Source organism: Miniopterus natalensis, chromosome 7 (assembly GCF_054644295.1).
Source record: "Miniopterus natalensis isolate mMinNat1 chromosome 7, mMinNat1.hap1, whole genome shotgun sequence".
NCBI classification, from domain to species: Eukaryota; Metazoa; Chordata; class Mammalia; order Chiroptera; family Miniopteridae; genus Miniopterus; species Miniopterus natalensis.
Window position 1 is genome coordinate 13,431,366 of NC_142087.1, and position 22,943 is coordinate 13,454,308.

At 42.2% G+C, this 22,943-nt stretch overlaps 1 protein-coding gene across 2 annotated transcripts in view; it reads left to right on the forward strand.

Moving 5' to 3' along the window:
- Window positions 1–2,894: 2,894 nt before the first annotated feature.
- The window catches only part of CDK5RAP1 (CDK5RAP1 mitochondrial tRNA methylthiotransferase), a 170,519-nt gene continuing 150,470 nt past the window's right edge, over window positions 2,895–22,943 (forward strand). Inside the window, exons 1-12 of one of the 2 annotated variants that reach the window (XM_087818794.1) lie at window positions 2,895–2,954; window positions 5,620–5,950; window positions 8,269–8,372; window positions 9,377–9,411; window positions 10,666–10,766; window positions 12,641–12,851; window positions 14,480–14,600; window positions 16,156–16,386; window positions 16,613–16,710; window positions 17,535–17,590; window positions 18,896–19,026; window positions 21,761–21,910. In XM_087818794.1, coding sequence (XP_087674920.1) covers window positions 5,641–5,950; window positions 8,269–8,372; window positions 9,377–9,411; window positions 10,666–10,766; window positions 12,641–12,851; window positions 14,480–14,600; window positions 16,156–16,386; window positions 16,613–16,710; window positions 17,535–17,590; window positions 18,896–19,026; window positions 21,761–21,910 — 1,548 coding nt within the window. In that variant the 5' untranslated portion in view covers window positions 2,895–2,954; window positions 5,620–5,640. Of the gene's footprint in view, window positions 2,955–5,571; window positions 5,951–8,268; window positions 8,373–9,376; window positions 9,412–10,665; window positions 10,767–12,640; window positions 12,852–14,479; window positions 14,601–16,155; window positions 16,387–16,612; window positions 16,711–17,534; window positions 17,591–18,895; window positions 19,027–21,760; window positions 21,911–22,943 lie in introns of those variants that run through there. The other variant, XM_016200643.2, reaches the window with a different exon arrangement.

Below are 22,943 nucleotides of genomic sequence, written 5' to 3' on the forward strand. Positions count from 1 at the left end.
GGACCCTTGTGGTTGGAATGGGGTGGGTAATGGGGTGTGTGTATGTGTGGAAAGTGGTCCCTGGCCCCCATGTGGGCTGGATAGTAGGAATGTTGGGAATGACTGTTGAGTGCGTGTGTGTAGGTGGGGGCAGCGTAACAGGCACCAGAGAACATCCCTCATGCTGCCAGCTTTGCCCCATGGGTAATTAGAACTGGTAGCCCGGCAGGGCGTGGCTCAGCGGCAGAGCATCAACCTAGGATCCAGGAGATCGCGGTTTGATTCCCAGTCAGGGCACATGCCCGGGTTGTGGGCTCGATTCCGGGTCGGGGCACATGCTCAGGTTGCAGGCTTGATTCCCGGTCAGGGGCATGCAGGAGGTAGCCGATCAATGATTCTCTCCCATCATGGATGTTTCTATCTCTCTCTACCTCTCCCTTCCTCTCTCTGAAAAGCAATGAAGATATATATTAAAAAAAAAAAAAAAGAACTGGTAAAGTGTAGCTCTAACATCCTCTGATCAGTGGCCTCCCGCTCTGACCATAAAGGGAGAAGGTGACACCTTCCAATGGGGCTGCTAGGGGAAGGTCCAGATTCAAAAGAGCACAGTTCTAAGAGGTCAGGACACCTGGGTTCAAATCCTAACTCTTCCCTGACGTCCACACTGGAAGCCCTAAAAGTGGCTTCCTTCCAGCTCTAGAATTCCTTTCTGTGATTCTAAGAAGACAAGACTGAGAATAAAGAGGGAAGGGCCACGATAAAATAATAAGTAGGAGCTGAAACAGGGAATTGCTGTGCCTGGAAGGACGGGGTCTGTGCTTGGGGGCCACCACGGAAGGAAAAGAAATGTCTTCTTCCCTCACGGTGGTGAGTGGGAGGCTAACCCCCTCAACATAACTTCTGTTGGGGTGTAGGTGCTGCCACCATGATGGGGCTTCCCCATGGCCAAATCTTCCCTGTGCAGTAAAAAATTTGACAGTAAACTTGAATACTTAGGTCCCAGAGTATCCAGGAACTTGTCTCTAGAGTTTAAGAGTTTTCCGGGAGGAATTCTGAAATTTTGTACTTTGATGGTGCTGATAATTCCCCCAAATGATCAGATCACATCCTAAATTATCTGGAGAACCACAGTAGAAAACAAGAACCATAATACAGTTCTTGGCCTGTGTTTGCCTTTGTATATTCGACTGAATTGGCACCTAGCCATCATCTAAGGACACAGTATAAACTTAAAAAATTTTATTTTATTTTATTGTTGACAGTCTTACAAATGTCTCCAATTTTCTCCCTTTTTGCCCCCCTCCACCCAACCCCCACCGCACCCCATTAAACTTTTGCAGTATGCTCAAACTCCTGAAATACAGATTTGTTTCCATCATCCTCACTGCACCATACTGGTCCAGGACTCCACACTCTAGACAACTGCCACAGCTCCCTAAATGCTCTCCTGACATCCTTCTGCTCCCCATGCAGGGTATCCGCCACACAGTAGTCAACTTTATAAGCAATGAAACTGGGAGTCAGCAGGGCTAACTAACGACCATGGCTATAAAAGTAAGCATCACAGCCTCAATGGGAACCCAACCAGTCTGACTTTGAATTAGTCAGTAAGAATAGTGCTTCGGGAGCAGATTGGCTTGTGGGTGGATCCCTGTTTTGCCATGCACTAGTTGTGTGAGTTTCAGGACATGACTACCTTTTGTTATTTTCAGTTTTTTTGCCTAAATAATAACCTCAAAGTTCTAATGAGGAGCCAGAGAGGTCAGTTGCAGCAGAGGCTGTCAGGGCCCCAGAGCCTTACTAATTCAGAGTGCTGGGGCCAGTGTCCGCATCTTATTGACAGAGGGCTTTCTCCCAACCACAACCTCCCTGCACAGGCAGGGCAGAAGCACTGAGGAATTAACACATGTAGGAGCATCTTTCCATGACTGCTAGTACATGACTACTCCAGCTTCCTCTCTCCTTGGGTGAAATAATCATGAAGTGTCTGTTTTACAGTGTTTCCCAGAGCTCCCCAACAGAAGTAAGACCCAGGTGCCCATTATGGTAACTGGCTTGATAACATACTCTTTATTGGCCATCTTCCCTTTCCTGTCTCATTCCCTGACTACTCCATCAGTGTTTCCTCAGATCACCTATATGCACTCAAATCTGTGTCTCAGGGTCTGCTTCTGGGGAACCCAAGTGAAAACATGAAACAATCACTTACTCATTCAAAAAATATTTTGCAAGCCCTTCTATGAACCAGACTCTGGGCTGGAGCATGAGGATATTGCAGTGAACAAGATTGAGACCGGTCAGATTGGGCAGGAGCAGGTTTTGGGTGAGGATGTGTGTGGAAATGAAGGGTTCTGTATAAAGTGAGAGATGGTCATTAGACCGGTGCCACTTAGGTCCTGAACTGTGTATGGATCTGTACTCCATTGGGGTGCAGGCTGGAGACCTGAATCGGGAAGTCTTTAACCTACGGCGCAGCGCTGTCCAATGGAAACAGAAAGCGAGCCACGTATGTAATTTAAAATTTCCCAGTAGCCACCTTAAAAGGGAAAGAGAAACAGGTGAAATTAATTTAAATAATATATTTAATCCAATATATCTCTAATATTACTTTAACAAGTAATCAATAAAAAAATTATTGATGAGACTTGCTGCATTCTTTCTTCGACATCCAGTGTGCATTTCACATTTAGAGCGCGTTTAACTCACACTCACCACACTTCAATTGCTCCGTTGTCACACGCGGGCTACGGGGTACCGTACGGTTTACCGAGCAGTGGAAGTTTTTCAAAGCCTGGAGCCTGGATCCACCCGGACCCTACGGAGAAGGCACTTCCGTTGGATCCACCCGGACGGAAGTCGCAGAGGAACGGAAGTCGCACAGCGTGCGCCGGCGCAGCTGCGGACAGCTGGGAGGGCAGCCGGTGAGGCTGGGAGGAGCTTTCGCTGCGTGACGCCAGGTGCCCGAGCTGCGGGAGGTGAGCGGCGTGTCGCGGGAGGGGCCTGCGCGTCGCCCAGGGTCCGCGCCCGGGCCGGAGGGGCGGTGGAGGCCCGGACGTGCGCGGTGGTCCAGGGGAGGATGGCTTGGTGGTCACGGCGCAGACCCTGGTGTCAGACTGTCGGGGTTCGCGCCCAAGTCCAGCTGCCGACTCGCTTGTGACGTCAAGCAGGTCACCCGTCTTCACCCCGAGCCTTAGCTTTGTCGTCTGTGAAGTGGGGGTGATATTAGAGCCTTCCTCACAGAGTTGCTGTGAAGATGAAATACGCCGATCAACGGGACACGTTTAGCACCACATTGTAACCACCCAATAAGGTGTTTGGGATGCTTTATTGTTCATGTTTATACCGAGATGAGGCTGTTGTCTCATGTTTTTTGCCCACTACCAATTAATTTCTCAGCCCCCACAGAGGCCCTCACATTGTGCTATGCAAGCATTTTATTTGTATTATCGTATTTGATCCTCACAGCAGACATAGAGGTAGGTACTGTTATCCTTATTTAACACATGAAGAAGTGGAAGCTCCCAGGTGCCCAAAGTTACCTGGCCAGGGAGCAGTTGGGTCAGACCTTAACTATAGAATCTTAACCACAATGCTCTATACCCACCATGAGAGGAGATGTGGGCTGCAGATGTGAAGTTACTGAAAACTGACTATGCTAAGTTGGGTTTTTAAAATCTTTAGTTCTCACAACATCTCTGGGAGGTAGGTACTACTTTTATCCTTATTTTACAGCTCAGAGGCAGGAATTTGACTTGCCCAAGGTCACACAACTAGTAAGGGCAGATATTGGTGAGTTTAAAGTTCACAGTAAACATCTGCTGTTCTCTGACACTTGAAAGTAGGTTAGCACTGCTCCTGCCCAAAGTACTGGTAGCATATACAGCAGATCAGCTTGGAGAGGTAACAGGCCACATCTGCTCATTTTGCATGTGCAGCACCTGCTGTAGATATGAATAACATTGGTTTTCTGCTTTCAGATACCTCCCAGCTTATAAGAGATGGCAAAGCATAAGTAGTAAGTAATAGCAAAATGTGATGACTCTTGTGATAGAGTGTTATAAGGAGGCTTTGGGGACCTAGAGGAGGACCCCCAACCTAGACTTTGGGGGTGGTTGCCAGGACAGGCTTCCAGGAGGAAGCAGAGACCTAAAAAGTGGCATAGGAGTTGGCCAAGTCAGTAGAGAGAAGATATATCAGCCAGAGAGAAGAGCATGTGTAAAAGCCTAGAGAACTAGTGAAGATCAGTATAAAGATGCCTGATATGGCTGGAGTGAGGCAGTCCATTAAGAATATATGGTGTAAAGTATGTCTCCAAATCTTGTACTTTGAGCCACCTGGGTTTATTCTTGGGAGGCAGTCATCGTTTCTTTTGCATTCTAGATTCTGTGTGCACTTACAAATATGTTCCTTAATGTTTCTGCCTTCCCCCACAGATTCAAGTGTAGCCTACTGTAGGTAGTTTCTAGCACTTTGCTTCCTTGTTTTTTTCAAATTGATTTTTTTAGAGGGAGAGGAAGAGAGAGAGAGAGAGAGACATAGATGTGAGAGTGAAACATCGATTGTCTCTTGTATGCACCGTGACTGGGGACCAAACTCACAACTTAGGTATGTGCCCTGACCAGGAATTGAACCCACAACCTTTTGGTATACAGGACAACGCTCCCAACAGCTGAGTTACACAGGCCAGGGCTGCTTTCTTGCTTTTGTCATGTATAGATTTAGCTCACTTTCTAACAGTCATATCTTATTCCACTGTATGGATGTACCATGATTTACTTAACTAGTCCCCTATTGATGATATTTAGATCTCTTCAATTCTTTTGCTGTTAGAAACGCTACTGCAACAAATATCCTTATATGTAGGTCATTTTGTACATGTAAGAGTGTATCTGTAGGATAAATATTTAGGAATAGAACTACTTGGTCAAAGAGTTTGTGTGTGTGTGTAATTTTGATGGAAAGTGGCACATTGCCCCCTGTAAAGGTTGTGCCATTTTCCATCCCTCCAGCCATGGGTGGGAAGTTTGAAGGCAGTAATTTGAGACTCATGGAGGGTAGAAGGAGTCACTGATCAGGCATATGGTGCCCCATGTTAGATATATTCCTTTTGAAGGAACTCAAAGGAAGATGCCCTCAGTGAGTAAGTGGTTTTCACAGTATTGGGAGGCAGTTATCAAGTGGCCAGCTCTGCTGCTTACTGGCTGGGGGAGCTTAGATAAGTTCCTGAGCCTTTCTTGTTTCTTTCCTCATCTCTCCATGACATAATAATAGTGTCTGCTGCCTATGTTGCTTAGGATTGCTGTGAAAATTTGATGAGTTAATACTCTTAAAGCCTTTGGAATTGTTCCTGTACAGGGTGCTACTTTATTTTGTCAGGGCTTCTCATCTCTTCTCTACCACCCCTTTGTTTTGATAACACACTGTCTGGATTTGCATCTCATCTCTGGCACTCCTTTGTGTGATCTTGGGCAAGTTGCCTCAGTTTTTTTACCTGTAAAAATAGGGGTACTATTGTTAAAAGTATCATCTTCTTGAGTTTTTGTGAGGATTAAATGTATTAATACACTTGAAGTACTTAGAGTGGTACCCTGTACATAGTGTTCAAGAAATGTTGATGATGTCTGTTATTTTTTTTTGCAGATTTTGGGCTGTTTTGGTGCCATGCATCATTTACAGTGTATCCTCCAAACACAGAGGTGTCTGGGGTGGGGGTCCTTGGCCTCTGTGTCCTGGCTGCTGCTTGGGACCTGCAGGGCACACAGCAGTTTCTCTAGCACCACATGTCCCAGTCCAGAGGGGCAGCAGGAAGATGGAGTTCGGAAGGATTTCAGCTCCAGGCTGGCCACTGGACCGACTTTTCAGCATTTTTTAAGAAGTGCTTCAGTTCCTCAAGAGAAACTGTCTTCTTCAGATGTGGTGGACCCACCTCCATATATCACAGTAGATGAACTTTTAGGAAGGCAGAGAAAAGGTTGGTTTTACTTTTCGTCTTTGGGCTTTCTGCTTTGTGTTTCCCAGCATCCATGGCCTGATTCTTAATCTTTATTTTATTACAGACCTGGCTTTGGAGGGTTAACAGTGTGGGAAGGCTTGCTAAGTTATGGACTCATCAAACTCCACCAAGTAACATTAAAATAAGGAACTTACAGTGTTGGTACATGCATCTGGGGGGTAGAGTCCTGGGTAGTCCTCTCCTTGGTTACCTTTGGAAACCCTGTAATTTCTGTTCTGATTTTTAGATTGTCTTAAGTTATAAGACAGCTTTCACAATTGGTGCTGTAGAAATTCACTCTTTATGTTTAGGCAGAGGTTTTCTTAGAAACATTATGCAATCAGTTAAATGCCTTAAGAAAAGTTTGAAGAGAAATTAAGGGACAATCAGACCTTTCCCCCTTTGCCCTGTTTAAAAAAACTATTTCCGTTTATAATTGTTAAAGATTTGGTTGCAATGATAAGGTGAAAATTATTTGTAACTTGTTTTTATTTAACATTTTCCTAAATACTACATTATTTATAATTAAAATTTTTAAAATTGGTACAGCGTGACTGGTGTGGCTTGGTGGTTGAACGTAGTACATGCACCAAGAGGTCACCCATTCGATTCCTGGTCAGGGCACAAGCCCCAGTTGTGGGCTCAGTCCCCAGTAGGGGGTGTGCAGGAGGCAGCTTATTCATGCTTCTATCTCCCTCTTATTCTCTCTCTAAAATCAATAAAAACATATTAAAAAAAATTGGTACAAAATATCACATTGTGCTTACTGTGATGTTTTTCAACCTTTCCCCTATAGTTGGACATTAGGTTGTTTAAAAAATTTTTATATTTTAAATAATACTTTAAGTGTCTCATCATCTACACCTATATCTATGTCTTTCTATTTCTATCTCTGATAGAGATGGAGATAGATAGATACTGATTCTGTTAAATTTTTTTTTGCAGAATGAATCTTTAGGAATTGATTTAGTAAATCATGGAGTATGTACACCTTGTGACCCCTGTTAGTTATTTTGCAGTTTTTTGTAATTTGTTGTTTCTTTCAGTCCCTCTCTGACATAAATATTGGTGTGTTCTTTTTTTAGACAAGGAAAGTAAGCCAAGGAAAATTTTTAAAAAATCCTGATCTCCCTCCCCCCCTCCCTCCCTCCCTCCCTCCCTTCCTCCCTCCCTCCCTTCCTCCTTTAAAAAATTACTGCTATTTTCTGTTGATTTTCATATAATCCTGTCATTCAACTTTTAACTTTATTTGGAATTTATTTGGGTCTGCCAGTGGGGGCAGGGGTTGATATAGGAATTTAATTTGAAGGGGCTTGCCTGAGTGTGAAGTTGATATTCTTAAAACTTTGTGCAAATGTGTTTTATGTCATTAAAACCATGCTTGCTTTTATTTAAGATGTTTGAAGTTACTGTAGGAAGTTGCCTCATCTTTATTTTGTGGCTTTATGTACTCTCTCACCACTGAGACTACCTCCAGAGGTTAGAGAACCTCATTATTTGTTTAATTTAATTATTTATTGATTTTTGAGAGAGAGAGAGAGAGAAAGACATCGATTTGTTGTTCCACTTAGTTATGCACTCATTGGTTGATTCTTTTTTTTTTTAATTAAAATTTTTAAAAAAATATATCCTTATTGATTTCAGAGAGAGGAAGGGAGAGGGAGAGGAAGAGATAGAAACATCAATGATGAGAGAGTCGTCATTGATCGGCTGCCTCCTGCACACCCCTGACTGGGGATCGAGCCCGCAACACGGGCATGTGCCCTGACTGGGAATCGAACCGAGATCTCTTGGATCCTAGGTTGAAGCTCAACCACTGAGCCACGCCCTGCTGGGCTCATTGGTTGATTCTTGTATGTGCCATGACCAGGGATCAAACTCACAACCTTGTAGTATCTGGATGATACTCTAACCAACTGAGCTACCTGGCCAGGGCTACATGTGGATTTAAATTTATTTTTTCTCTGGGTTGATAATCAGTGCTGTCAGCTAGTCTTCCTTTTCTAATTGTTTTTATAACCATATTTCCTTGATTTTTAGGTGCATGTTTTCCCCATATTTTAAGAGATACGGCTTATAATGGGTGTGTGTATATAATGTAGTATTTCTTTTGTTCTGAAAGGCTGTCATTAATTTGGTGGTACATCTAGCAATTAATGGTTTCTGAGAATTGAGGCAACAGAGAACTTAGTGGATAACCAGTTTCATCAAGTATTTCTGGGGCATTTGGCAAGGAGACCTTTGAGACATGTGATCCCTTTTTGTCTGCCTACCATGGAATCTCCCTCTCCTTCCAGTCTACCTTGAGACCTATGGCTGCCAGATGAATGTGAATGACACAGAGATAGCCTGGTCTATCTTACAGAAGAGTGGCTACCTGCGGACCAATAATCTTCAAGAGGTACACAAATTTCCTGTTTCCCTGTGTTTCCTGGGCCTGGGTGAGACTGCTTTTGTGCCAGTTCTTAGATGCAGTTTCAGCAACAGGGTCTAGTCTGGCAAGAGTGAGTTCCTTTGAGTAAAGTGTGTAGCATGGGACCAAGGCGTACATTTGTTTCATCATTATTATTTTTTCCCCGTTGATTTTTATTTATTTATTTTTATTTTTTAAAAAAATATATCTTTATTGATTTCAGAGAGAGGAAAGGAGAGGGAGAGAGAGAGAAACATCAATGATGAGAGAGTCATTGATTGGCTGCCTCCTGCATGCCCCCGACTGGGGATCGAGCCCGAAATCCCGAGGCCGCAACCTGGGCATGTACCCTGACCAAGAATCGAACCCTCATCACCTGGATCCTAGGTCGACGCTCAACTGCTGAGCCACACCCGGCCGGGCTCCCATTGATTTTTAGAGAGAGGGGAAGGGAGGGGTGCGGGAGAGATAGAGAGAGAAGAGAGAAACATCGATGTGAGAGAGACACATTGATTGGTTGCCTCCCCCACAGACCCCTACTTGGGGGCAGGGATTGATCCTGCAACCCAGGTAGGTGCCCTTGATTGGGAATTGAACCCAAAATCCTCTGGTGCCCAGGCTGACACTCTAACCACTGAGCCATGCCAGCCAGGGCTGTTTCATTAGTTTTGAAATTTTTATGGTTGTGGTTACTTCCAGGCGAGGAACTAAGTTAAAAATGGACTGCAAGGACAGGGATGGGATGGGAATTAGTGTTTAATGGGTACAGAGTTTTAGTTGGAGAAGATGAAATAGTTCTGGAAGGTTGATGGTGGTGATGGTTGCACAACAATGTGAATGTATTTAATGCTAAGGAATTGTATACTTAAAATTGGTTAAAATGGTAAATGTTATGTATGTCTTTCCACAATAAAAAAGAATAAAGGGCCATGGGCAGTGATTGTACAAGGCTAATTTCATAATTTTCTTTTTATTTCTTGCTCTCCACTCAGGCTGATGTGATCCTCCTTGTCACATGCTCTATCAGGTGGGAATTTGTTCTTTATCTAGAGAGTGAATGTATCTTATATAAAACGCTAGAGCTAATAGTGCCAGGCTGGCTGACCTATGGAGATAAGCCAATGGATTTGTAATTAAAAAAAAAGTTTTTATTGATTTTAGATAGAGAGGAAGGGAGGGGGACAGAGAAAGAGAAACATCGATTGGCTGCCTCCTGCACACTCCCTACTGGGGATTGAGTCCAAAACCCGGGCACGTGCCCTGACCAGGAATCGAACCTGTGACCTTTTGGTTCATGGGACAATGCTCAACCCACTGAGCAACTCTGGCTGGGCTGGATTTGCGGTTTTATGCAATGGAGACAGTAATGATAGAACTGGTTGACATTTGCTGAGCATGTGCTGTTTGTCACGTCCTGTGCTGAACACTCTATATGCACTAGGTAATTTAATTCTCACATCAACTCTATGGGGTAGGTGATGTCATCAAACCCATTGTATAGATGAGGAAACTGAGAGTGTGCTGAGTCACCCAACTTTTCCTAAGGTTTTTCTTATAGCGAATGGCACATGTTTATGATGATGTTCATATCCTAAGGGCTAGGATGCAGTCAGTGGCTGGGGGACAGAGTTCTTCTGAACAGAGATGAGTGGCATCTATCAGAGGTGAACATAACCTCTTTCATACTTTGTTTCTATGTACAAGGCATGTTAATGTTTCCTCAGTTGGCTGTACTATCAAGTAATTAATTCAACATTTTTGTTCCGAGGGTCTCTGCTGCAAGACACAGAACTAGGTGCTTTGGGAGATTCAAAAATGAACCCTTTTTTCATGGAGCCTGGTTTAAGGAGCTTAGCCTGATATAGGAACTAAGACAGATACACAGATAGCTCTAAGACCTGGTGAAAGCACTAGGTAAAAAAATCAAACAATGAAAAGGATAAGTGCTAAGTACAGAGGAAGCAGAGTTAAAATGCTATGTAGTTAAGAGGAAGGAGAATAACTCTCTAACAGTAGAGTTGGGGAAGGCTTTGTGAAGTAGATTGTTTTTGAGTTTGACTTAAAGGCTTGTCAAGATTTGGAGATGGGCAGGAAGGGCATCATTCTAGGAATGTTATAGCAAGTGGTGCTTCTTCAGTGGGCTCCCTGCCTACCTTCTCTGAGCCTTAGGGCTAGGTATTCATTTAGTGTTGAAGGTTTTTATTTTATTCCCATTGTCCTACTCTTTTAGATTGCTTTGTAGTTTATTTGCAGGTTCAGGTCTACCTCTTGATCTCTGTAGGGAGAAGGCTGAACAGACCATCTGGAATCGTTTACATCAGCTTAAAGCCCTGAAGACAAAACGGCTTCGTTCCCGAGTACCTCTGAAGATTGGGATTCTAGGTATTTGGTAACTTGCAGATTTTGTGGGTTTTGAGACTGGCTCCATGCAGAGTTTTTAAAAATATGTTTTTATTGATTTTTTTTTTTTTTAGAGAGGGAAAGGGAGAGAAAGAGAGAGAAAAATTGATGTGAGAAAGAAACATCAATTAGTTGTGTCCTGTATGCACCCCGACTGGGGATCAAACCCACAACCTGGGTATGTGCCTTGATGGAATTGAACCGGCAACCTTTTGGTATATGGGATGACGCTCAGCCAACTGAGCCACATCAGCCAGGGCTCCATGGAGCTTTATGTGCTAGGGTTTCCCCTAGAGGCCAGATTCCCAGTGTGTGAAGAAATCTTATGTACCCCGTGCAAATCTTGTACTTAATGTCAGAGGCTGTAGGATTAAATGAGATAAAGCTCATAAAAGGGCTTTTTTAGTACCTTGAAGTAATAGGTACCCAGAAAGTCGTTTATCCTTCCTGGAGTCTAATGTGGCTCATGGTGGCAGAGTTATGGATAGGAGAGCGTTTGGAGTCTAAGGGGGCAGCAAGCATAAATTTATAGTATAGGGGTGTTTCATCTTGACTCCTGAAGTGTGCCCTAGTGAAGATCTAGATCTGTACTGACCAATATGTTCAGTAGACACATGTAGTCATTTAAATTTAATTAAACAAATAATACTAACAATTTACTTCTTTTTCTTTAGTCTCACTAGCCACATAGTGACTGCTCAGTAGCAACCCTTGACTAGTGGCTACTGGTTTGAACAGCACAGATAAAGAACATTTCTATCATCCTAGAAGTTCTGTTGGACAGCTCTGATCTAGATAGCTGGGAAGCATATTTCAAAAATAAATATCCTGTACCCTCTTGTTTCTAGAATTTAGTTAATATATTTAACCTTATAACAGACTGTCCCTTGTAGAATAAATTAATTCCTCTTGATGATGGTTCAAAACACAGAACATACCTTGTTACACAGATTAATGTAGTAAATGATACAGGAAGATGGAAGGATTCGCTGAAAAATTTTTTTTTTTTTTAATATGTCTACTGATTTCAGAGAGAGGAAGGGAGAGGGAGAGAGAGAGAGAGAGAAACATCAATGATGAGGGAGTCATTGATGGGGCTGCTTAGACCACAACCTGGGCATGTGCCCTAACCGGGAATTGAACCCCGATCGCCTGGATCCCATGTCGACACTCATCCACTGAGCCACGCCCGGCCGGGCTCATTTCTTACAGGTTTTAGCAAGTATTATGTGCAAGAAGAGGAATAAAAGGGATATAAGTGTATATTAAGTTTTATTTTTAAAAAATACGTTTTTATTGATTTCAGACAGAGGAAGGGAGATGGGGAGAGAGAGATAGAAACATTAATGATGAGAGGAAGTCATTGATTGGTTGCCTCCCTACACACCCCCAGCTGGGGATCAAGCTTGAGACCTGGGCATGTGCCCTGACCAAGAATTGAACCATGACTTGGCTCATAGGTCGGTGCTCAACCACTGAGCCATGCTGGCCGGGCTATTAAGTTTTCTTTTTAAAAATAAATTTGTGATGCAAAAAATTTTTATTTGTAGCAACAAGTAATTTTCAATGGGAAAAAAGTAGTTCGTGTCTAGAAAGGTTATTTGGATGATGGTTTAATTTTTTCTGGGCATTTAATTGAATTGCTCTTGAGCCCTTCCCCTGTGGTTTTCTTGTATGTGTAGGAAGGTGCAAGTTCCAGTGCTGTGGAAGAGTTTGGGGAAATTTGAGGGATGATGCAAAAGTCTTGAGAGAAGTTTCTGTGCTCTGGTCTCCGATCAAGCTGGAGATAATGTGTACTGAAAAGCCCTGAGACCTGATGAATTTGGGAACAGGTGCTTATTACTTTTCCCTCCCAGGTTGCATGGCTGAGAGACTGAAGGAGGAGATCCTCAATAGGGAAAAAATGGTGGATATTTTGGCTGGACCAGATGCGTATCGGGACCTTCCTCGGCTGCTGGCTGTTGCTGAGTCAGGCCAGCAAGCTGCCAACGTGCTGCTGTCTCTGGATGAGACCTATGCTGATGTCTTGCCAGTCCAGACGAGCCCCAGTGCTACTTCTGCCTTTGTGTGAGTGAGTCACTGACCAAGACACAGGGAGTAAACTTCTTTGTCATTTTTAAAATAACATGTTAATGTTATTACATTAAAAAGTTAATACATGCACACAGTACAAAAGACAAAAAATGGTATATAAGACTCCCTCACACCTATCATTCCCAGTCTCCTAGGCCACCTCTCAGATGTGGTGTGTTAATTGTTTCTTGTATAATCCTATGAGAAGTGTTTTTTGCATATGCATTCATATACATAAAATGAGGTCTTTCTTACCCTGCCTCTATAGTTTTATTTTTTCCCTTAAGAAAATATCTTAGGCTTTCCTGATTCTTTTTTTCTCTCCCCCAATCTTTTAAGTTAAAAAAAAGTAGTTGACAAAATAGTTTATATTTGTTGGAGAATATGTAGAAAAGGTAGAAAAACATAAAGAGGAGAGTAAGAATTACCTGTTACTCTACCACCTAATGATAAACACTATTATCATTTTGGATATCATTGCTGTCCTTTCCTTTGTGCTTATGTGTATATGCTTTATGTATGTGTTTATTTATATATATAAAAAAAGCTCTTGGTGTACTTGGTTTTATAACCTTTTCTTATTTAAAATGGTGAACATTTTATGTCATTAAATTTTCTATAATAGATTGGCAAATTGGCTTACAGCCTGTTCTAGTAAATAAAGTTTTATTGAAATACAACTGTGCCCATTTGTTTACAAATGTCTGTGGCTGCTTTCACCACTCAATAGCAGAATTGAGTAGTTGTGACAGATTGTATGGTCTGCAAAGCCTAAAATATTTACTGTTTCATTTTTTACAGAAAAAATTTGCCAACCTTTATCATTTTAATGGCTAGTCAATACTCTGTTGTTAGAATGCTTAATAAAAATAATAGTTAACATTTATTTAGCAATTCTCAGTGAACGTCTTTACTACATATCTATCCATAATTAGTTCCTTATAACAAATTGAGGCTTTTGTATATAGGATGCAAATGAAAGAAAGTGACTTAAATGAGATACCTCGTATTTGGAGCAGGAATGTGAGAAATGCAGACCCCTGCATTTTATTTTATTTTTAATTCTCACCCGAAGATATGTTTTTATTGATTTTTTTAGAGAGGGAGAGAGAGAAACATCGATCATTTGCCTCTTGCACACGCCTTGATTGGAGCTCAAACCCACAGCCTTTTGGTGTATGAGATGGCGCTCCATGCAACTGAGCTCCTTGGCCAGGGCTGCAGATCCTTGTATTTTAAGTCCATTGTCTCTGCTCCTTGAGCACACTTCATGATATTTGTTTATCTCCCTGGGTGGATGTGAAAAGTTCACACAGTGTGCAAACATGAACAGTGGAAGCCCAGGCCTGGAATGCCCGCGCCCCTTTCCTTTACCGCTGGCCCTTCCGTAACCACCCGATCCACCAGTTATGGCTGGGTCATGTCCTGGGGCTAAAGACTAGTTTATAAAGGGAAAAAAATTTCATGCTTTAGTTCTTCTTAGATTTCAGATTGATCTGGTGTGAGCACATTGCCAAGAGAATTTAGAGCCGAAGGATAATGCCAAGAGTGCTGTGACCTGCTCCTTGGGTTAGGCTAAGACATCCTGCTGCTGTTACTAAGTTTTGTTGCTTTCCCCCCAGGTCTATCATGAGAGGCTGTGACAACATGTGCAGCTACTGCATTGTTCCTTTTACGCGTGGCCGAGAGAGGAGTCGGCCTGTTGCCTCCATTCTGGAGGAAGTGAGAAAGCTTTCTGAGCAGGTGAAAAGTTCTCCAGGTTTTCTTACTGAGTGTGTTTGTGGGAGGATGAGAACAGCTTTCTAGTTTTGCAGCCTGTGCCATCTCTAAGCCGCACAGGTTTAGAACCACACCTGCCAGAAAGAAATACCTAGGTGTACATTTTTGGTTTGCTGCCCACAAATTACAGCAGCTCTGCTTTGAAGTTTGCTTAGGAGGCAACACAGTAGAATGGAGAGAGCATGAGAGCATGGGTTTAGAGTCAGGGGACAGAGTGCGAATTCTGGCTCCACCATCTCTGGCTTGGTTTCCTGGCACTGGTCACTTAACTACCTTCTTTGAAACACAGCTGCCTGGTCTGTGAAAGGGGAAAATAACACGAGAGCATGAATTTAGAATCAGATGAGTGAGTGTGTATTCTGGCTCCACTGTCTCTGGCTTGGTGCCCTGGCACTATTCATTTAACTGCCTTCTTTGAAACACAGTTTCCCCATCTATGAAAAAGAATAAAATAATGCCTTTCTTGTCAGGTGATTGGAAGGATTGCTTTTGGAAGGATATGGTAGTTCAAATGTTTTCTCTGGGCCAGCTTGCAGAGACTAGATGAGGCTAGTGAATCAGATCTGAGGCTAGACGGGAGATACCTGCTGCCTTCCTCCTTATGGGAGCTGACCCCTCAGCCCTTGGGGAGGTCTCTCCTTAATCCTAGGCTCAAATCTTCCAGCTGTGCAGAATAGGACAGTAGGTGGGAATGTGGGACTTTTCTTCTGCTAGACTCTCCCTGTTTCCTTACTTTCTTGGCTACTCTCTTTTCACCCTATCACAGATTCTCAGTCTTCCTAGTTTGGCCCCTGGCTGCTCACACAGGTGCTGTGAGGTATTCCTATACCCTAGCCAAGTGCTTCCTGGTCTAAAGTTGTCTCCTTCCTCTCCCCTTCCAGCTCCCTCACAGTACCAAAACTCTCAGGATAGAGATAGTCTGTTTAAATAGACTGAGGTGATTTAACTCCCTAACCTTTCTAAGGTATTTGTATATAACAAAAGGAACTTAACATTAAAGTGAATCTTAGTGAATTCAAAAGCCCACTGACTTGGAAAAATTGCTTTAAATGATGCATTATTTTTTGAAGAGCTCAGGCACATCTGGATTTGTTTCATTGCTTCCTCAATTAAACTATTCCCCTGAATTCTGGTAAACTGGAAGTTAGGTGTAAAGCTTGATTCAATTTAGGCTTAATATATTTGGCAGGAATACTTCATAGGCAATGTTTATATAACATTCATCTGACAGAATGGTGTCCTAATTTGATTTATGGTGTTATGAATTTACCATTACTGAACATTGAGTTTGCATCCAGTTTTTTGCTACTCTAAAAAGTGCTTTGTAGATTAATGTTTACATAAGGTTTTATTCTGAAGTTAAGTCTTCACACAAGATGCCCAAGCGTGAAATTATTGGGTTATAGACAGAACACGTTTATGAATGGCTCTTGGTAGGTTCAGCTAATTAGTGATTTGGCATGAAGCTACCAAACTAGTTTTTAAATTGCTTTCAAAATATTTATTTCCGCCTTTTCAGGGGCTGAAAGAAGTGACACTGCTTGGCCAGAATGTTAATAGTTATCGGGACAATTCAGAAGTCCAGTTCAACAGTGCAGTGCCCACCAACCTCAGCCGTGGCTTCTCCACCAACTATAAAACCAAGCAAGGGGGCCTTCGTTTTGCTTACCTTCTGGATCAGGTCTCCAGAATAGATCCTGAAATGAGGATTCGTTTTACCTCTCCCCACCCCAAGGATTTTCCTGATGAGGTAAAGGTGCCAAACAATTAGTATCCTTAAGCATTTCTTTCTGGGACAGACAGAACATGATTTGAGCAAAAGTAAAGCATTTAGGTAATTCATGTGTTTGGTTTAATCAACCTCTTAATTAATTACTTGAAAATTAACTTTGGCAGAGAACAGTGGGGGTGGCATTCCTTTCTGCAGAATGCTTTGGTGAGACTCCGATGGTCTTTAATGTGTTCTATTTTATCAGGTTCTGCAGCTGATTCATGAGAGAGACAACATCTGTAAACAGATCCACCTACCAGCCCAGAGTGGAAGTAGCCGTGTATTGGAAGCCATGAGGAGAGGGTCAGACTTGCTTGGGCAGGGAGTATCCCACACTTTTCAATGTCTCCTTTAGGAGCAAACAGTGTCTAAAATCCTAGCTTAGTGTGTCGCACATAATAAACCTATGGACACTGTAATTTGCTTTTGTTCACTAAGTATAGACTAAGGACTGAGTCACTCATTTCATTTGTTTAGCATGTTTTTTTTATTATGTACCTACTATGTGGAACACTGAGATTTTAACATTAAAGTTTTTTAGGTCTTGGAATTTAAGTGTAGCTCTATGTGTTCACCTACTTTGGGAATAATAAATGTTTCAGAGATAAGATTGAAAGGAGAATGTGACAGATGGCAAGCCATATGGAACTACTGTTTTTGACATTGACAAAGAGTTTTAGAAATCCTTTTATTTTTATTTTTATTTTTTTCCTCCCCACCCCCCTCAAATTTCAGAGTTCTCAGTCAGACTTGAAAACACTTCAAAACAAATTCTTGGCAACCTCCAAATTATTCTTGGTAACCTTGATATTCCTCTGGCCATAATCTTGGGACCAGAAGGGCATATAAAAAGTCACCTAGATCCTTTTGAATGTTTAATCTATCTTCATTATTAGCTAAATGCAGAAGGCTATTTAAAATAATTTATGTTCTTGAACTAAAAGTTCATAGGCCCTAAGTTAGGTTATAGTATAGGATTTGGATCATAAGAGATCTTTTGGATACTTTAACCTGTTGTACTGTGTGAGTGAGAAGGGATTACATGTGGTAGTTCACAGTGTTATCCTTTTAGATCATTTAAAGAAGATTGGTTCATCTAAGTCTTTTCTTTTTGGTCTATATTGCAGCTATTCAAGAGAAGCTTATGTGGAGTTAATTCATCATATCAGAGAGTCTATTCCAGGTACAGTTAAGAAATGTATTCTGCTGACCACCTTACAGTGACCACAGTCTTGGTCAGATATAGGCAACACCTGTGGCAGTACCTTGCGACACCTTTTACACTTCTTTTGCTTCTCTTCATTTGTGTCTCTCTTTTTTGAGAGGAAGGGGGGAGAGAGAGAGAAAGAGAAACATTGATGTGAGAGAGAAACATCAGTCAGCTGCCTCTCATATGTGCCCCAACTTGGGACTGAACTCGTAACCCAGGTATGTGCCCTGACCGGAAATCGACCACATGACCTTTCGGTGTATGGGACGACGCTCCAACCAACTGAGCCACACCAGCCAGGGCTCTTTCTTTCTTTTTACTTCTTTCTGATATTTTAATGTTCTGGTCTTGCTAGAAATATTCAGAAATGTAGATCAGCTTCTGGCCTCAAGGCTAAAGAGATACATTTTCTACAGTTTTTGTGTTTCTGCACATATGGGAGAGACCTTGTTTTTTCTTGTTAGTTGGCAAAGTTACATTAGGTCTAAATTAGTTCTGATTTGGGGACAATTGATATCTTTAAAAATATGTACTTAGAGGTAGTTCCTTTCCTATTTATCTTAACCCTAGAGGTAGTTCCTTTCCTATTTATCTTAACCCTTTTTCTTTCCTCCTAATACAGTTACTCTGTAGTCTTTTAGTTTAGATTTGGTTGGCAGTGTCTACATTTTGTCCACATTTCTAATGATTGTAATTTGTATTATGCATAAATCCTTTCATTTTGATGGGACAGGATAGTATGGAGGTTCTCTGTGCTGCAGTTTCCTCATCTATAATTGCAGTTAATAGTCCTCACCTCATTGGATTTTTGGGATAATTAAATAGGTTAAATTAAATAGTAAAGTATAGGACTTCGTAAGTATTCAGTAAATAGTAGTTATTGTTACTATTTTAAATGAACATTGTGTTAAACTAACTTCAAAAGTATATTTGTATGGGGCACTGCAAGGTTTTTTCCAGTAAAAGTAGGACCAGTTTGAAAATGTGGGCTCCTACTGTGCTCCTAAATCCCACATTTGAAGTGAAAATACCTTTTCTAGTACTGAGGGAAATGTAGACTGAGAAGCCGGGCTCTGGCATGGGAACATTGTAGATAAGCAGGCCTATCCCCCCTTGCTCTACAGTGACTGTTCTGTTACACTAGTGCATGGGCTGAATAGCTCTAAGAAAGGCCTTACAGTTGCTATCCCTTGCTCTGTGTCCTACAAGTGCATAAGGCCTCTCTTGAAAGTAAGCAGTGAGCATATGCTGTCCTTTGTCATTTGTTGTGTGTCGCAGGTGTGAGTCTCAGCAGTGATTTCATTGCTGGCTTTTGTGGTGAGACAGAGGAAGATCACCTCCAGACAATGACTTTGCTTCAGGAAGTTCAGTACAACACGGGCTTCCTCTTTGCCTACAGTATGAGACAGGTGAGCTCTGGGAGAGGGAGGGACTACTTCTCTGCTGAGACTGGCATCATTTCTGACCAGTCTGGGGTTCGTTGTAGATAACTAGGAAGAAAAGGAAGTTGGAGCAAGGCAGTCCTTGAGAAACCACAAGGATCTTACCATTCATTTCTTTTTTTCTAATCCACCTGTCTGCTATTTTACGTAATTCAGCAATTGGAGATGAAAAATAATGACCTGTGCCAAGGTTTCTCTTTATTAGAATATGTTATATTACATTTAGGTTGTTTAGAATTTGAATGTGGAGGGAGAAACATTGTTCGCTTCACAAGAAATCTGAAATCATTTCTCAACATGCAGAACTTCTTTTTTGGCCTGCAGATGCAATTTGTTTACAGAGGCTCCTTGTCACCCACCCAGGCCATCCTCAGTGATTTTGAGTTTCCATTTTTATAGGGCAAGTGAACCCACTGATACCCACTTTGGAGTTTCTCCTATAATACAGACTCTCAGGTAAACAATGCAGAAGGAGTTAAGGAAGGAAATGGAGAACAATGTATGTCCTGGAGAGGGCATAGTCCTGCTCTGCTGCCTTTTTCTTGATGGTAGGAATGAATTGTCTAGGTCATTTTTTACCCCCATAGTCACCTTGGGAGTAACTTGCCTTGTGTTTGGGCTGGAGGCTAAGGAGCCTCTGTGGCCATGGGCTCAGGAAAGCTGAGCGATGAATGAATGAACGTGTGACCTTAGTCACTGTCAGCTCAGCTGCCATCAATCGAGCTTATTCATGTCTTTTAAAGCCCACTGCTTAGTGTTCTGCAGGCAGTGTAAGTGGGCCAGTGTGTATATTCATGTCTCTTACCGAATTATTTTAGGGATGAAGCTTTGGAGGAGCCGTTGGGTTCCATTTTGCTTATTTTCCACAAACATCACAAACATGCCGTAGGAACTCTTTGTAATGCTAGATTTGGGTTTTCAGTGTGTGTGGAAGCATGTTCTGTGGGCACTGGGCAAAGTGAGTATTCACTTTGGGATCGAATTCCTGTGTTGGGGCTAAGGTTATAGAGACTTAATCAAGTAGCCTAGTAGATGAAAGCAAGCACTTAAATTGCTCTTCTCCCATTTAATAACTGTGTGACCTTGGGAAAGGTTCTTTGTTTCTTCATTTGTGACATGGGGATAACATTAGCATCAACCTCAGGTTGTTTTGAGGGTTAGTATGATAATATGTATAAAGCACTTAGAACAGTGCTTTGGAATGGTAGGTGTACCATGGAGGTAAGCTGTTGTTAGTAAGACAGAACAGAATAGAGTAAACCCTGTGGGAGAATTCTACTTTAGGATCCCTACCTATCCTCCATGTGTCTCTCTGGATTTTGTAGTTCTGTCAAAGGGAGATTGATTTGAATGCTCAGACTTTGGGGTGTTGATTTTTCTCTTACTCTATACTTTTGTCTGGCTCAGTGGTTCTCCCACTGTGTTATGATCGTGTGTGTGCATGTGCGTATAAATGTGTGCATACCGTGGTATTGGATAATGTAAAGGCTTTACAAGGATAAATTTTCTTTTTTTGAAAGAATAGTTTATTGATTTTTAGAGAGAGAGGAAGGGAGAGGGAGAACGAGAAACATCCATCAGCTGCCTCCTGCACACCCCCTACAAGCGATCAAGTCCACAACCCAGGCATGTACCCTGACTGGGAATTGAACTGGCAACCTTCAGTGCCCGGGATGCTGCCCAACCAACTGAGCCACACTTGCTGGCCAAGGATAACTTTTCTTTTCTTTTTTTTTTTGGACTAGGTAATATATGCTCATGGTATAAAATTCAAAAGATCAAAATCATATGCAGTGAGTAGTTCTTACTTCTTCCCAGGTTGCCTAGCTTTTCAGTTCCTTCATTGAAGGCAGCTGCTCTTAGCAGTTTCTTCTGCAACCTTCCAGAGATATTTCATGTGTTTAAAACATATTTAGATGTATTCTTTCTACCCCAAAGTTATTATACAGGTTCATTTGTACCTTGCTTATTTCTGTTAAGAGTATATTTTGGAGCCCTGGCTGGTGTGGCTCAGTTGGGTGTGGCCCTGTGCACCACAAAGTTGCCAGTTTGATTCCTGGTCAGGGCACATGCCGGGTTACAGGCTTGATCCTCAGTCAGGGTGCATATAGGAGGCAATGGATCGATGTTTCTCTCTCACATCGATGTCTCTCTCTCCCCCTCTCCCTTCCTCTCTCTAAAAATCAATTAAAAAAAAATCTTTAAAAATTAAAGTATACTTTGGAGAGCAGTTATATCAGTATATATAAAGCTATCTCATTCTTTTAAACAGCTGTGTAATATTCTGTTGTGTGAATAAACAATAATTTGTTTTACTAGTTACCTATTGATAAACATTTAAGCTGCTTTGCATCTTGTGACTTTATAAAAACCATGTGGCTTAGTAACCTGGCACATGAGTTAGTATATGTACAAATGTAACCTTTATTGTTAGGACATTCTGTAAAAACGTCAAGAACAATTTTGAGTCTATGATTTTCATGTGCTAAATTTAAAATTTAGCCCTTGCAAAAATGGTGACTTCACTGCATAGCTACCTTTTTCTCTTGGAAGGCTCGCAGAACTAGAGAATCCCCACGGTGTGGCTCGGGTTTCCTGTACGTATGTCTGTACCTTACAGGTGGAATGGACATGGTCCCCTGCTGTGCCTCAAGATGGCTTCTGTAGGTCCTTGGTGACCTCCATTTCTTCTTCTTTATAGAAGACACGGGCATATCACAGGCTGAAGGATGATGTCCTGGAAGAGGTGAAATTAAGGCGTTTGGAGGAACTTATCACTGTCTTCCGAGAAGAAGCAACAAAAGCCAACCAGATGTTCGTGGGCTGTTCCCAGCTGGTGCTGGTGGAGGGGGTGAGACCATGTGTATCTACATATATTCTGTTTGTTTTTTGTAACGCAGTGTGTCTCCCTTTATTTAGATTTTCTTTCATTCCTTTTTCAGTTTTTATAGTTGTCAACGTACAGTCCTGTACATGTTTTGTTAGATTACACCGAAGTATTTCCTGTGTTTTTTTATTTTTAGCTGTTGTAGTTGTTGCTTTTGATTTCGGGTGTCCGTGCGTTCACTGCCATCATCTGGTAGATCGCCTGCTTCCATTTCATTTCGTTCTTTTTCTGGAGTTTTGTCCTGCTCCTTCATTTGGGATACGTTTGTTTGTGTCCTCCCTGTGTGTTTGGCTGCCTCCCTGTGTGTTTTTCTAGATCAACTGCATCTCTCCATCTTGTCACGGTGGCCTTATGTAGTAGGTGTCCTGTGGGGCTCAGTGGTGCAGATTCCCTTGGCTGGGAGGCCAGGTGCCCCAGAGGTGTCTATTGTGTGGGTTGTGTGTGCCCTCCGGTTGTAGTTGAGCCTTGATTGCTGTTGGCACATCAGTGGGTGGGATTGACCTTCAGCCTGACTGTGAGAACTGGCTGTGACTATAGCAGGTGAGCTGTAGTGAGGGGGCTGACCCCACAGAGTAGAATTCGTTGTAGCAGGGCTCTGGTGCCTCAGTTTACCCTTTGCATGTGTTATTTGTGGAGCTAATTGGGTGGTGCTCTGGTGTGGTCTGAAGCCAGCCACAAGGTGTTTGTTTCTGGGTCTCTGCCTTGAAATCTCCCTCCTTGCTTTGTATACTCTGTCTGGAGTGTGCCTTCTGGCAAAATGCAGCAGTGGCTGGAAGGCTCATCTCATTGTTTTCCTTCTTTTGGGAATTATAGTCTTACATGATTTCTGTTGTCCAAAATCCAAAAATATTTTATTTATTTATTTTTATTTTTTAAAATATATCTTTATTGATTTCAGAGAGAGGAAAGGAAAGAGAGAGAGATAGAAACATTAATGATGAGAGAGTCATTGCTGCCTCCTGCATGCCCCCAACTGGGGATCAAGCCCGCAACTCGG